Genomic DNA, 13,376 nt, shown 5'->3' on the forward strand with positions numbered 1-13,376 from the left:
TTTCTTGAAATTGTTAAATAATTAAGAGTAACTTATTCATCATCGTACTGTGAAATGATTTTACTTTACTGAAGTAACTTTTGTGAGAAAGAGGGGGAGGAACAAAAGAATGAAGAAAAGAGAGTTGCATTGGAAAAATAGTTTTATTAGAGAGAGTCCATTAAATATTCAGTATCTAAGAGTAAGAAATATTGTTGTGATCTTAAATAGTACATGTTTTTGCATCATCATCAACAGAGTTTTACACGATCCCAACCCACAGAGAGAACAACATGAAGAATATATTTATTTTACGGCGGTCAAGTGCGAGTCGTCTTCGTCGTCCATCGTCGTGGAGATGTTTCCGGTGGCGAAGTTGATAAAAACCTGAGGAAGGAAAAAACCAAGAAGCGTCAGGTTCTGGAGTCGATGTGAAGACTTTTTGTTCCTGTCGTCTCATCCCAGAGCAGCAGAGGAGAAACATCACGCCCGGCTTCATGTGAAGCTCGTGCTCGCTTTATTTTCCCTCAGGCGTCGCCTCAACCCCGCCGGCTTCCTCTCGCTCTTTTCAAGCCTCCCGTCTTTCACTCCCACTCAGCTCTTCTTCTGCTGTCCCCGTTTACCCTCCTCCTCCCTTTCATTCACTCTGCTGGTCGCCCACGTCACTGCGCCTCACCTCGTCCAGAGTGGTCTGGCTCACGGAGAAGTGTTTGATCCACAGGGCGCCTTTGTTCGTCTCCAGCTGGTCGAAGATGTCGGCCACGCCTCCTGGCGCCACCGGAACGTGGTACTCCAGCATGGACGAGTGCTGGTCCTGCACACGACACAGTTTGGGTTTAGTGCCACCAGTTCAGGTGGGGATTCATGTATTTGATGTGCAAGGAATGGTCACAGAGAATGATCCATATTCTCATCATCTACCGTATTTTCCGCACTATAAGGCGCACTTGAAAGTCTTTAAATTTCTAAAATAACGACAGTGCGCCTTATAATCCAAAGCGCCTTATATATGAACGTTACCTGGTGGGTGACTTGTTTACAAACACTTTCATGACTCTGCGCCAACACGCCATGGGCGGGATTGCGTCATTGCGTCATCACGGGGTGGGATTAACGATGCGCATCATGGCGGACGGCCATAGAGTAAGATTACTGCCACTGTTTTGAGCGAGTGTGTCTTGGTTGTTGTACACTCAAAACATTTTTTTTATAGCAAAATCACTCTGCTGCGCACTCAACATGTCATACACATGCGTTCAACATGTCATATACGTGGGCTCTAGCCGTCATACACGCGCTCAACTTCACTGCTGCTCACTCAACATTTGTCTGCTCACAACACCAGTCTCAAGCGCTGCTGCTTGAAGCCTTTTAAACATCATCTGAATATCGTTACCATGAGAGTGAATGGAGTTGTCAGAACGCTTAATAAAGTTTGACTTTATCTGACTGTTTTGTTGACGTTCCCTTAAGCACAGCTTTATCCAGTGGATGCATAACACAACCCTATGCGTCTTATAATCTGGTGCAAACTATTTATGAAAACAGACAATTCTAAAACATTGTAAAATAGGTCATTATTATTGAAGGTGTGCCTAATAGTGCGGAAAATACGGTACTCAACAAACGGCCTGACTGTCTTTTAGTTTTTGTGTTTTTTTTGTTGTTTTTTTATGAAACTCAAGAAAAAAAAATTAATACATAGAAACAAAACACATTTTCCAAACACATGAACAGAAAGATATTAATTTGCTATGTTTTTTACCATTTATTATTATTTGTTATTTATTATTTTTTACATTTTAATATTATTATATATTTATGTATTTGTTTCGTTATTATTGTTATTTTTTTATTATATTTTAGTCATTTTTTTTAATATGTGTACTGTATGTGTGTATATATTGTACTTGTAAGTTTCATATTTGCTGTGAACTGCTGTTCAACCTAATTTCACAAGAAACACACTCGACACGGTCGCCTTGTTTTAAAATGTCGTCTAAACTCTCTGATTCGAGGAGGTTTCGACACGAAGGCAGCAACAGGCCGATGTTTAACTGAAGGCTGAGCTCCTGTAGGTCGTCGTCGCTCCAGGTTCCATCCGTGACGTTCCCGAGCCTCACCTTGAGATAAGTGCTGGGGAAGCGACTCTGCATGAAGCCGGTGATGGGCTGGACGTCGGCGCTCGCCTCGGACAAGTACATCTTCACCGTGAAGCCGCTGCCGAACCTGCAGGAACAAAGCGAGACGAGGGTTTTGATTCCGGGCAAGGAGAGCGTCTGAAGGAGGCGAGGAGGTCACTCACCTGTTCTTGATGTGCTGCAGGGAGCCCAGGCAGCGGAACTGACCTTTCACCATGATGGCGAGGCGACTGCACAGCGCCTCACATTCCTCCATGCTGGGAGTCAAAGACGGCAGAAGAAGAAGACGACAAGAGAAAAAGGTCAACATGACACTCGCTAAGATCACGTAATTAGTCACACGCCTCAGAGTCATTAAAATATGGCCAATAAAATCAACATTTTCTCTTATTTTCCACCAATTATATTGTATTATTATTTTATTGAAGTCTTATTATGATGTAATTATCATCACTTTCACACCTGAACTACCATTAGAAACATGTTTGTTAGTCACAGATGATGAATTATAGTCTTAACTTTATTTATTATTTTAATTTACTGGTGATCAGTGGTTTTTACAGAAGAAAGTTAGAAAATGATTCATCGTTGATTGACTTACTTTAACTAGTTAAACTAGTCTCTTGAAGGAGAGAGTAGATGTTCAGGGGAAAAGAGAGAGAAGGACTAGCACAGGAAAGAGACAGAGAGAGAAAGAGAGTGAGAAAAAGAAAGAAAGAAAGAAAGATAGAAAAAGAAAGAAAGGATGTGAGAAAGAAAGAAATATAGAGAGAAAATAATGAAAAAGAAATGGAAAGAAAAGATAAGATAGAATGACAGAGAGGTAGAGAAACAGAAAGACAGAGAAAAAAAAAGAGAGAGAGAGAAAAAGAGAGTGAGAAAAAGAAAGGATGGGAGAAAGAAATATATAAAGGAAGAAAACAGAAAGAAAGAGAGAGAGAAAAAGAAAGAAAGGATGTGAGAAAGAAAGAAATATAGAGAGCAAAAGAAAGAAAGGATGTTAGAAAGAAAGAAATATAGAGAGAAAAAGAAAGAAAAAAGGGAAAAAGAAATGGAAAGAAAATGAAAGAGAGGGAGAGAAACAGAAAGTCAGAGAAGGAAATAAAGAGAGAGAGAAAGAGACAGGACGGATCTGAGGATGAAAAAAAATATAGAGAAAGAAAAGAAAAAGATTGAGAGAACTGGAAAAGAAAAAAGTGGATAGAGGATTGAGGGAGTGAAGCAATGAAAGGCAGAGAGAGAGAGAGAGAGAGAGAGAGAGAGAGAGAGAGAGTAGACGAGGGTAGCAGGAAAGGGTAGATGAAAAAAGGAAAATTGATAGATTGAAAGAGAAAGAGAGATAATGGTAGAGAGGGAGAGAGATAAATAAATAGGGCAAGAACAAGGACAGAAGAAGAGAAGAGATGGAGAGATAGAGGAGGATGACAGGAATGGACAGAGGGAGGGGACAGAAGAGAAGAGAGGGAGGAAAAAGAAAGCAACATCATTGGGAAAGTAAGGACTGACGGATTGATGGTGAAGACAGAACAAGCAGAAAAAAAAAGATTTATGAAAGAAAAGAGTGGAGTCGTTTCTTCTTCTGCTGATAATATAAATTTGTAACATGAATAAACTCACCTGTGTGACGTCAGCACCACTGCACTCTTGCCTCGAACCTCCTCTGAGATGATCTTCCACAAGTGACGCTTGGTCCGAGGATCCATCCCTGAGCTGGGCTCGTCCTGGAGGAGGAGGAGAAGAAGAAGGATGAGAAGGAGGAGGAGAAGGAGGAGGAGGAGGAGAAGAAGGATGAGAAGGAGGAGGAGAAGAAGGAGGAGGAGAAGGAGGAGGAGGAGAAGAAGAAGGATGAGAAGGAGGAGGAGAAGGATGAGAAGGAGGAGGAGAAGGAGGAGGAGGAGGAGAAGAAGGATGAGAAGGAGGAGGAGAAGGAGGAGGAGGAGAAGAAGAAGGATGAGAAGGAGGAGGAGAAGAAGAAGGATAAGACGAAGACGACGAAGACGAAGATGACAAACACAAAGACAAAGAAGAAGACAAAGAAGGAGACAAAGACGAAGACGAAGAAGAAGACAAAGAAGAAGATGAAGACGAAGAATAAGAAGACAAAGACGAAGAAGACAGAGACGAAGACAAAGACGAAGAAGAAGAAGAAGACAAAGACGAAGACGAAGACGAAGATGAAGAAGACGAAGACGAAGACGAAGACGAAGACGAAGACAAAGAAAAAGAAGAAGAAGAAAAAGACAAAGACGAAGAAAACAGAGACGGAGAAGACGAAGAAGACGAAGAAGACAAAGACGAAGAAGACAGAGACGAAGATGAAGAAGACGAAGACAAAGACGAAGATGAAGAAGACAAAGACAAAGAAGAAGAAGACAAAGAATAAGAAGAAAAAGACAAAGACGAAGAAGACAGAGACGAAGATGAAGAAGACAAAGACGAAGAAGACAAAGACGAAGACAAAGAAGACGAAGACGAAGAAGACAAAGACGAAGAAGACGAAGAAGACAAAGATGAAGAAGAAGAAAACGAAGAACAAGGTCAAGAAGAAGTAAGTCAGTCGGCCAATCAGACAGCAGCGAGCGTGTGACCTCACCAGCAGCAGGATCTGAGGTCGTCCCACCAGAGCGACGGCTGTTGACAGTTTCCTGCGAGTTCCACAGCTGTAGCTGTCAGTGATGATGTCACGATGGTGGTCCAGGCCGACGCGCTTCAGCAGGTAGTTCACCACCTGTAGATCAATAGTCAATAGTTAGTTATATTAGTTAGTTGTAATAACAATAATTCACCACCTGTAGATCAATAATCAATAGTTAGTTATATTAGTTAGTTTGAATAAGAATAATTCACCACCTGTAGATCAATAATCAATAGTTAGTTATATTAGTTAGTTTGAATAAGAATAATTCACCCCTGTAGATCAATAATCAATAGTAAGTTATATTAGTTAGTTTGAATAAGAATAGTTCACCACCTGTAGATCAATAGTCAATAGTTAGTTATATTAGTTAGTTTGAATAAGAATAGTTCACCACCTGTAGATCAATAGTCAATAGTTAGTTATATTTGTTAGTTTGAATAAGAATAGTTCACCACCTGTAGATCAATAATCAATAGTTAGTTATATTAGTTAGTTTGAATAAGAATAGTTCACCACCTGTAGATCAATAATCAATAGTTAGTTATATTAGTTAGTTTGAATAACAATAATTCACCACCTGTAGATCAATAATCAATAGTTAGTTATATTAGTTAGTTTGAATAACAATAATTCACCACCTGTAGATCAATAATCAATAGTTAGTTATATTAGTTAGTTGTAATAACAATAATTCACCACCTGTAGATCAATAATCAATAGTTAGTTATATTAGTTAGTTTGAATAACAATAGTTCACCACCTGTAGATCAATAATCAATAGTTAGTTATATTAGTTAGTTTGAATAAGAATAGTTCACCACCTGTAGATCAATAATCAATAGTTAATTATATTAGTTAGTTTGAATAAGAATAGTTCACCACCTGTAGATCAATAATCAATAGTTAATTATATTAGTTAGTTTGAATAAGAATAGTTCACCACCTGTAGATCCATAGATATTGATCAATAGTTAGTTATATTAGTTAGTTGTAATAAGAATAATTCACCACCTGTAGATCCATGGATATTGATCAATAGTTAGTTATATTAGTTAGTTTGAATAAGAATAATTCACCACCTGTAGATCCATAGATCTTGATCAATAGTTAGTTATATTAGTTAGTTGTAATAAGAATAATTCACCACCTGTAGATCCATGGATATTGATCAATAGTTAGTTATATTAGTTAGTTGTAATAAGAATAGTTCACCACCTGTAGATCCATGGATATTGATCAATAGTTAGTTATATTAGTTAGTTGTAATAAGAATAATTCACCACCTGTAGATCCATAGATATTGATCAATAGTTAGTTATATTAGTTAGTTGTAATAAGAATAATTCACCACCTGTAGATCCATGGATATTGATCAATAGTTAGTTATATTAGTTAGTTGTAATAAGAATAGTTCACCACCTGTAGATCCATAGATATTGATCATATCAATTTATTTCCGTTCATTTTAATGTTATTTTTATTTTTTATTGTTATTTTTATTTTAGAAATTTAATTTAACTGAATTTAACATTTTGGGGAGGAGGTTATAGAAAGATAGGCTCACGACAAATACATTTTATTTTAATTATGTTTAATTATTAATAATTATTATCTGTGGGGTGTTTCTAAAGTAAGATATTTTGTTAAAATTGAATGAATGATTAGATTTTTTTTTGTTTTTTTTGGTTTGTATTTGTTTATATTTATAGATATATTTATTTATTTCATGGGTTGTAATATAGACACACGACGACAACAACGACACGTGACGACAAACTCATCTCATCTCAACATGTCGTCAGTGAAGAGACGAAGATTCTGAGCTCGTTAAAACCATTGTTGTCTGTTACCATGGCGACCACGGCCTGAAGCGTTATGTATGAAATGTCATGATTTTAAATAAAAATACATATTAAGTCGTTCTTCATCTCCATTTGTGTAATAACATTAAAATCAATTATCGTTAAGAAATGTTTCATTGAAATTGATCTTGTATCTTATTTGATATTTTTACAAAAACATTTTTTTAGATAAAGCATAAAATATATGTTTTTATTTTATTTTGTTTATTTCTAGACGTCAGGTTAGAGACTTAAAGCTGAAACTCAAGAGATCTCAGAGACGGTTCTAGGATTTTACTCGTACAAGGAGAGAAAACACAGAACGTACACTTCTTTACGTCCCGTCGTTAGTTAACGAATACTTTTTTTTAAGTCAAATAAAATGATAACAAATAAAAGTCGATTTATCTTTTATCGTATACAAATATGTTAAACCAGATTAATGTTTTTTTATTCAAAAATCAGGGTACCTAGAACAATATATATATTTTTTTTATTATATTTTCTTTTTATATCATAGTAATAGTAATTTACATTGACAGATGCCAAAAGTCACAGATACTATTTATTTTTTACAGTATATTGTTTAATTATTATTACTGTTTTTTCGCATTTATATTCATACGACTTATATATTTTTTAATATATTTTCTTTTTATATAATAGTAGTGTTATCATTTTTAATGTTACATTTAAATTGATATTGTTTTGTTTACAGTATATTGTTTTGTTAATATTATTGTTTTTTTGCATTCATTTTCATACGAATTTTGTATTTAATTCTCAATGTGTCAATCAATGACTCTTTGATTCACAAACATGTTTCTATGATCTGGAGTGTCGCGTGAGGTCCTCACCCCGTCGATGTGGTTCTTGGAGATCCCTCGGATGCGAGCGTAGAAGTACAAATGTTCTTCTCCCGTCAGCAGAGCGTCCAGCGCGTCCACCTGAGGACAGTAGCCGATGTTGACGCCCATGTCTCTGCACGCCATGATGTCCACCAGCGTCCTGGAGACACAAGCAGGAGGAGGAAGGAGTTGATGTTTCGTTCTTCTCTACGTGATCGTATGAAACTGAGGAACTTCTCAGAGAAGATGTTGAAGCTTCTTCTAAAAGATACTTCTCTAAGTGAGAGTCTATGGAACACCAGGAGGGACATCATTAGGTCAAAACGATTGGTAAAGAGAGGAATACAGAAATACATGTCAATTAATCAATTATTTATATGTTAAAGGGAAAATAAATGTGTAGATAAAAAAGTAAAATAATTAAATTCACCCATTTTCCAAACAAAATCTTATTGTCAAATACTTGTATGTATTTCCCTCATAGACGACCTACTTCTTTTTCACTTCCTGTCATGAACAAACTAACATCTGGATGTTGAACCTGTTCCTTGCGGTCATTTCGTTTTAAACCAATGGAAGAACTGACACATTGTTTAATAAAGAAAAATGTTTTAAATAAGTTACATTCTCCTCTATTCTGATCTCACGTAGGGTTTGCATTTAAAACATTATAATAATCTAGTACTAGTAGTTATTATCCAATTAAAAATCTTAATAAAGTTCAAATAACTATAATGTTTTATTCATTATTTATCTTATTTCTTATTATATTGATCCTGAGGGATCAATAAAGTTTTACCTTACCTTACCTTATTATTTATCTTATTTGATCATTATTATTTTATTGTTTCTTTTTATCTTTATTTAGTATATTTACAAGTGGAATCTATACTAGTACAGGTTGGAATTCCAATCTGTACTAGTAGGATTACAGATCCTACTGGATTCCAATCTGTACTCTGACATATATATATATATATGTATGTGTATATTTTCCCCTCAGCCATTCAATGAGTGTATTTATAACTATTCTCATATTTCCTGAATTAATACACACATTTCTGTGTCCTTGTGTTTCCTCCTAGTGTTATACATGAAAGTAATTATTTTTATTTAAACGTACTGTAAATATTTTTTAATTTTTCCACGTCTACATCTCCATTTCTAACTATTTTCTGAAATAATTATGACTTATGTACATATATACATATTATATATATATATATACATATTATATATATATATATATATATATATATATATATATATATATCTTTTTTTTTTTTAATTGAAAATAATTTATTTAATTAAGAAAGAAAAATCTAGTTATTGGATTTATAACTAATCAAACTCAACGTCAATATTGTTATTCAATTATAATAAAAATAATTCAATTATTCCAAAAAAACTATAGGAATTTTAAATCAATTCAATATTCTTCTGATACTGATTTACTTTTAAATTAAATTACCAAACACTTTTTCAATCACCTACTTATATAAGTAGGTGATAATTAGCATTCCATAGACTCCTGTCCCAGCTACACAGGGTCAGAGACAGACAACATCACCACTAACACGTGATCGTTCTCTGTGTGTTTTGTCTTTATATTAGTGCAGAATTTTAAAAATCTTTAAACGCTTGATAGACTTGATTTTTCACTGGAGTCGAGGCGACTTCGACGACACAGTCGAACTAATGTGTCGACGATCATGAGACGGGAACGTCGGGATCTACGGTTAATTGTCGTTAATTGTCCGGGAGGAAAAGATGGAGCGAGAGAAGGAGGAGAAGGATGTGAAGAACATTAAAAAAAAGCTCATTCGTTGCTACGATGAACGTCACGTCAGCGGGCGAAGAAGAAGGTTGAGTTTGTCGCTCACCCGTCCTGGTCCTTGACCTGAGCTGTTCCATGGCTGGGACTCACGTCTCCCGTCAACATCTTGAAGGTCGTGGTCTTTCCTGCTCCGTTCTCTCCCAGGAGCCCGAAGCACTGCAGACCAGAACCAGTTTCATCGGTTCATCATCGTTATCGTTCACCAGATTCTAACACAAGCTTCTTCTTCTTTCCTGCAGCATCTTAAAAACACTAATACAAATAAACCACTGTAATATTTCCTCCCTCCTCCTCCCCAACAGGTCATTATGTGTCAGCTCTGATTTCCTCCCTCAAAGGTCCTCTGGCCGCCCTCCAGTCCTCCAGCCCTGCAGTCCTCCAGTCCTGCGTCACCGGGGTCAGCAGGACTTGGACGTATTCAACAAAGATGATTAAAGTTTCTCGCTTCACTAAGTGAGGACGTTTAAAAAAAAAGTTTTCTGTGAATCATCGACTCGTGATTTTACATTTCTTTCCTCTCGTCTCTTCAACTGTCTTTCATTCAGTATCACTGTCTGTGTTTTAGTGTTTGAGTCGAGAAGGTTTTTCTCTGTCGAGACATTAGTCTGTGACTCAACACACGTCAACACTCGAGTCGGTGATGGAAGGGTGAGTCATAGTAGGCGATGGAGGGGGGGGGCCTTTGTAGGCGATGGAAGGGTGAGTCATAGTAGGCGATGGAAGGGTGAGTCATAGTAGGCGATGAAAGGGTGACTCATAGTAGGCGATGAAAGGGTGACTCATAGTAGGCGATGGAAGGGTGACTCATAGTAGGCGATGGAAGGGTGACTCATAGTAGGCGATGGAAGGGTGAGTCGTAGTAGGCGATGAAGGGTGAGTCATAGTAGGCGATGGAAGGGTGAGTCATAGTAGGCGATGTAACGGTGACTCATAGTAGGCGATGGAAGGGTGAGTCGTAGTAGGCGATGAAGGGTGAATCATAGTAGGCGATGTAACGGTGACTCATAGTAGGCGATGGAAGGGTGAGTCATAGTAGACGATGGAAGGGTGAGTCATAGTAGGCGATGTAACGGTGACTCATAGTAGGCGATGGAAGGGTGAGTCGTAGTAGGCGATGAAGGGTGAGTCATAGTAGGCGATGGAAGGGTCAGTCATAGTAGGCGATGGAAGGGTGAGTCATAGTAGGCGATGGAAGGGTCAGTCATAGTAGGCGATGAAGGGTGAGTCATAGTAGGCGATGGAAGGGTCAGTCATAGTAGGCGATGGAAGGGTGAGTCATAGTAGGCGATGGAAGGGTGAGTCATAGTAGGCGATGGAAGGGTGAGTCGTAGTAGGCGATGAAGGGTGAGTCATAGTAGGCGATGGAAGGGTCAGTCATAGTAGGCGATGAAGGGTGAGTCATAGTAGGCGATGGAAGGGTCAGTCATAGTAGGCGATGAAGGGTGAGTCGTAGTAGGCGATGAAGGGTGAGTCATAGTAGGCGATGGAAGGGTCAGTCATAGTAGGCAATGGAAGGGTGAGTCATCGTAGGCGATGAAAGGGTGACTCATAGTAGGCGATGGAAGGGTGAGTCGTAGTAGGCGATGAAGGGTGAGTCATAGTAGGCGATGGAAGGGTGAGTCATAGTAGGCGATGAAAGGGTGACTCATAGTAGGCGATAGAAGGGTCAGTCATAGTAGGCGATGAAGGGTGAGTCATAGTAGGCGATGGAAGGGTCAGTCATAGTAGGCGATGGAAGGGTGAGTCGTAGTAGGCGATGAAGGGTGAGTCATAGTAGGTGATGAAAGGGTGAGTCATAGTAGGCGATGGAAGGGTGAGTCATAGTAGGCGATGGAAGGGTGAGTCGTAGTAGGCGATGGAAGGGTGAGTCGTAGTAGGCGATGAAGGGTGAGTCATAGTAGGCGATGGAAGGGTGACTCATAGTAGGCGATGGAAGGGTGAGTCGTAGTAGGCGATGGAAGGGTGAGTCATAGTAGGCGATGGAAGGGTGAGTCATAGTAGGCGATGGAAGGGTGAGTCGTAGTAGGCGATGAAGGGTGAGTCATAGTAGGCGATGGAAGGGTCAGTCATAGTAGGCGATGGAAGGGTGAGTCATCGTAGGCGATGAAAGGGTGACTCATAGTAGGCGATGGAAGGGTGAGTCGTAGTAGGCGATGAAGGGTGAGTCATAGTAGGCGATGGAAGGGTGAGTCATAGTAGGCGATGAAAGGGTGACTCATAGTAGGCGATGGAAGGGTGAGTCATAGTAGGCGATGAAAGGGTGAGTCACAGTAGGCGATGAAAGGGTGAGTCATCGTAGGCAATGAGAGGGTGAGTCATTGTAGGCGATGGAAGGGTGACTCATAGTAGGCGATGGAAGGGTGACTCATAGTAGGCGATGGAAGGGTGAGTCATCGTAGGCAATGAAAGGGTGAGTCATCGTAGGCGATGGAAGGGTGACTCATAGTAGGCGATGGAAGTGTGACTCATAGTAGGCGATGGAAGGGTGAGTCGTAGTAGGCGATGAAGGGTGAGTCATAGTAGGCGATGGAAGGGTGAGTCATAGTAGGCGATGTTACGGTGACTCATAGTAGGCGATGGAAGGGTGAGTCGTAGTAGGCGATGAAGGGTGAGTCATAGTAGGCGAGGGAAGGGTGAGTCATAGTAGGCGATGTAACGGTGACTCATAGTAGGCGATGGAAGGGTGAGTCGTAGTAGGCGATGAAGGGTGAGTCATAGTAGGCGATGGAAGGGTCAGTCATAGTAGGCGATGGAAGGGTGAGTCATAGTAGGCGATGGAAGGGTGAGTCATAGTAGGCGATGAAAGGGTGAGTCATAGTAGGTGATGAAAGGGTGAGTCTAAGTGTACAATTGAAATTGAAGTTTTTTCATTTATCCTCCAACAACCTATGAATGTGTTTTTCAAGTTCATTCAAATAGTTCACGTTGAGTAAATAGAAACATATTAAAAACATGTTAATATAAATAGATCAATATAATTAAGTATTTTCATTACTAATCACGAGTCAAGTGTTTCCATCATAGTAACATTATTTGTCAATCCTCCACCAGAGTGAAGTGGTGAACGTCTCACCTCTCCTGCAGGAATCCCGACTGAGATCCCTTTGACGGCGTGAACCTTCCTGTTGTTGAAGCTCTGGTAGACTTTAGATAGAAGGTTGACCTGCAGCACGTCAGAGTCTGCAGCTCCACTGGTCACTCGCTCGCGCTCGGCCGCCACGTCCTCGTCCTCCTCAGCGTCAGTCAAGTTCACCACGAGCTTCTTCTTGCACCTCACAAGATTTCTACCATAAATAAAGATGAATGAGTGAGTCATAGTGTACGATGATCGAGTGAATTATAGTGTACAATGAACGAGTGAGTCATAGTGTACGATGAACGAGTGAGTCACAGCAGACGATGAACGAGTGAGTCACAACTGACGATGAACGAGTGAGTCACAGCAGACGATGAACGAGTGAGTCACAACAGACGATGAACGAGTGAGTCACAGTGTACGATGAACGAGTGAGTCATAGTGTACAATGAACAAGTGAGTCACAGCAGACGATGAACGAGTGAGTCACAACAGACGATGAACGAGTGAGTCACAGCAGACGATGAACGAGTGAGTCACTGTCAGACTCTCACCTGACTCTGCGGATCACGGTCCTGTTGAGCAGGAGTCTGAGCGAGAAGAAAACCAAGCCCTGGACGAACAAGGACACGAACATCCAGCGGAAGGTGCTGCTAGAGAACGGACTCCTGTAGGCGTCGATGCCGTATCCACTGAGCAGCTGCACCTGCATGTCCATCCTCGCCAGGTGGATCAGGCCGTTACCGAAGCTGAACTGAGGGAAGACCAGGAATCCTTGGGACAGCCTGTTGAAGATACCCATGATGTCCTGTAGGGGGCAGTAGGTGTGTAAGAAATAGCGTTTGTTAATTCTCTAGTTACAATTCAATTCCCGTTCTCTAGATGGCAGCAGTCGTTACTTCCTCCATCTACGCAGCTAAAGAAAGAATGAGGCGATGACTGAGGACGAGAGGATACAGTGAGTCCAGTAGCTTTTAAAGCTGATGTTTGGACATATTTTGGTTTGAAAACAAATG

At 39.7% G+C, this 13,376-nt stretch overlaps 1 protein-coding gene across 3 annotated transcripts in view; it reads right to left on the reverse strand.

Moving 5' to 3' along the window:
* Positions 1-124: 124 nt before the first annotated feature.
* abca12 (ATP binding cassette subfamily A member 12) overlaps positions 125-13,376 on the reverse strand; it is a 113,886-nt gene continuing 100,634 nt past the window's right edge. For all 3 annotated transcript variants that reach the window (XM_087804388.1, XM_087804390.1, XM_087804389.1), the window contains 10 exons: positions 12,915-13,168; positions 12,358-12,568; positions 9,331-9,440; positions 7,457-7,607; positions 4,714-4,848; positions 3,738-3,841; positions 2,285-2,377; positions 2,103-2,208; positions 656-793; positions 125-366 (listed from right to left, as the gene is read on the reverse strand). In XM_087804388.1, the coding sequence (XP_087660514.1) occupies positions 286-366; positions 656-793; positions 2,103-2,208; positions 2,285-2,377; positions 3,738-3,841; positions 4,714-4,848; positions 7,457-7,607; positions 9,331-9,440; positions 12,358-12,568; positions 12,915-13,168 (1,383 nt within the window). In that variant the 3' untranslated portion in view covers positions 125-285. The remainder of the gene's footprint in view (positions 367-655; positions 794-2,102; positions 2,209-2,284; positions 2,378-3,737; positions 3,842-4,713; positions 4,849-7,456; positions 7,608-9,330; positions 9,441-12,357; positions 12,569-12,914; positions 13,169-13,376) is intronic.

The sequence above is a fragment of the Callionymus lyra genome, chromosome 12, assembly GCF_982586985.1.
Source record: "Callionymus lyra chromosome 12, fCalLyr1.hap1.1, whole genome shotgun sequence".
NCBI lineage: Eukaryota > Metazoa > Chordata > Actinopteri > Syngnathiformes > Callionymidae > Callionymus > Callionymus lyra.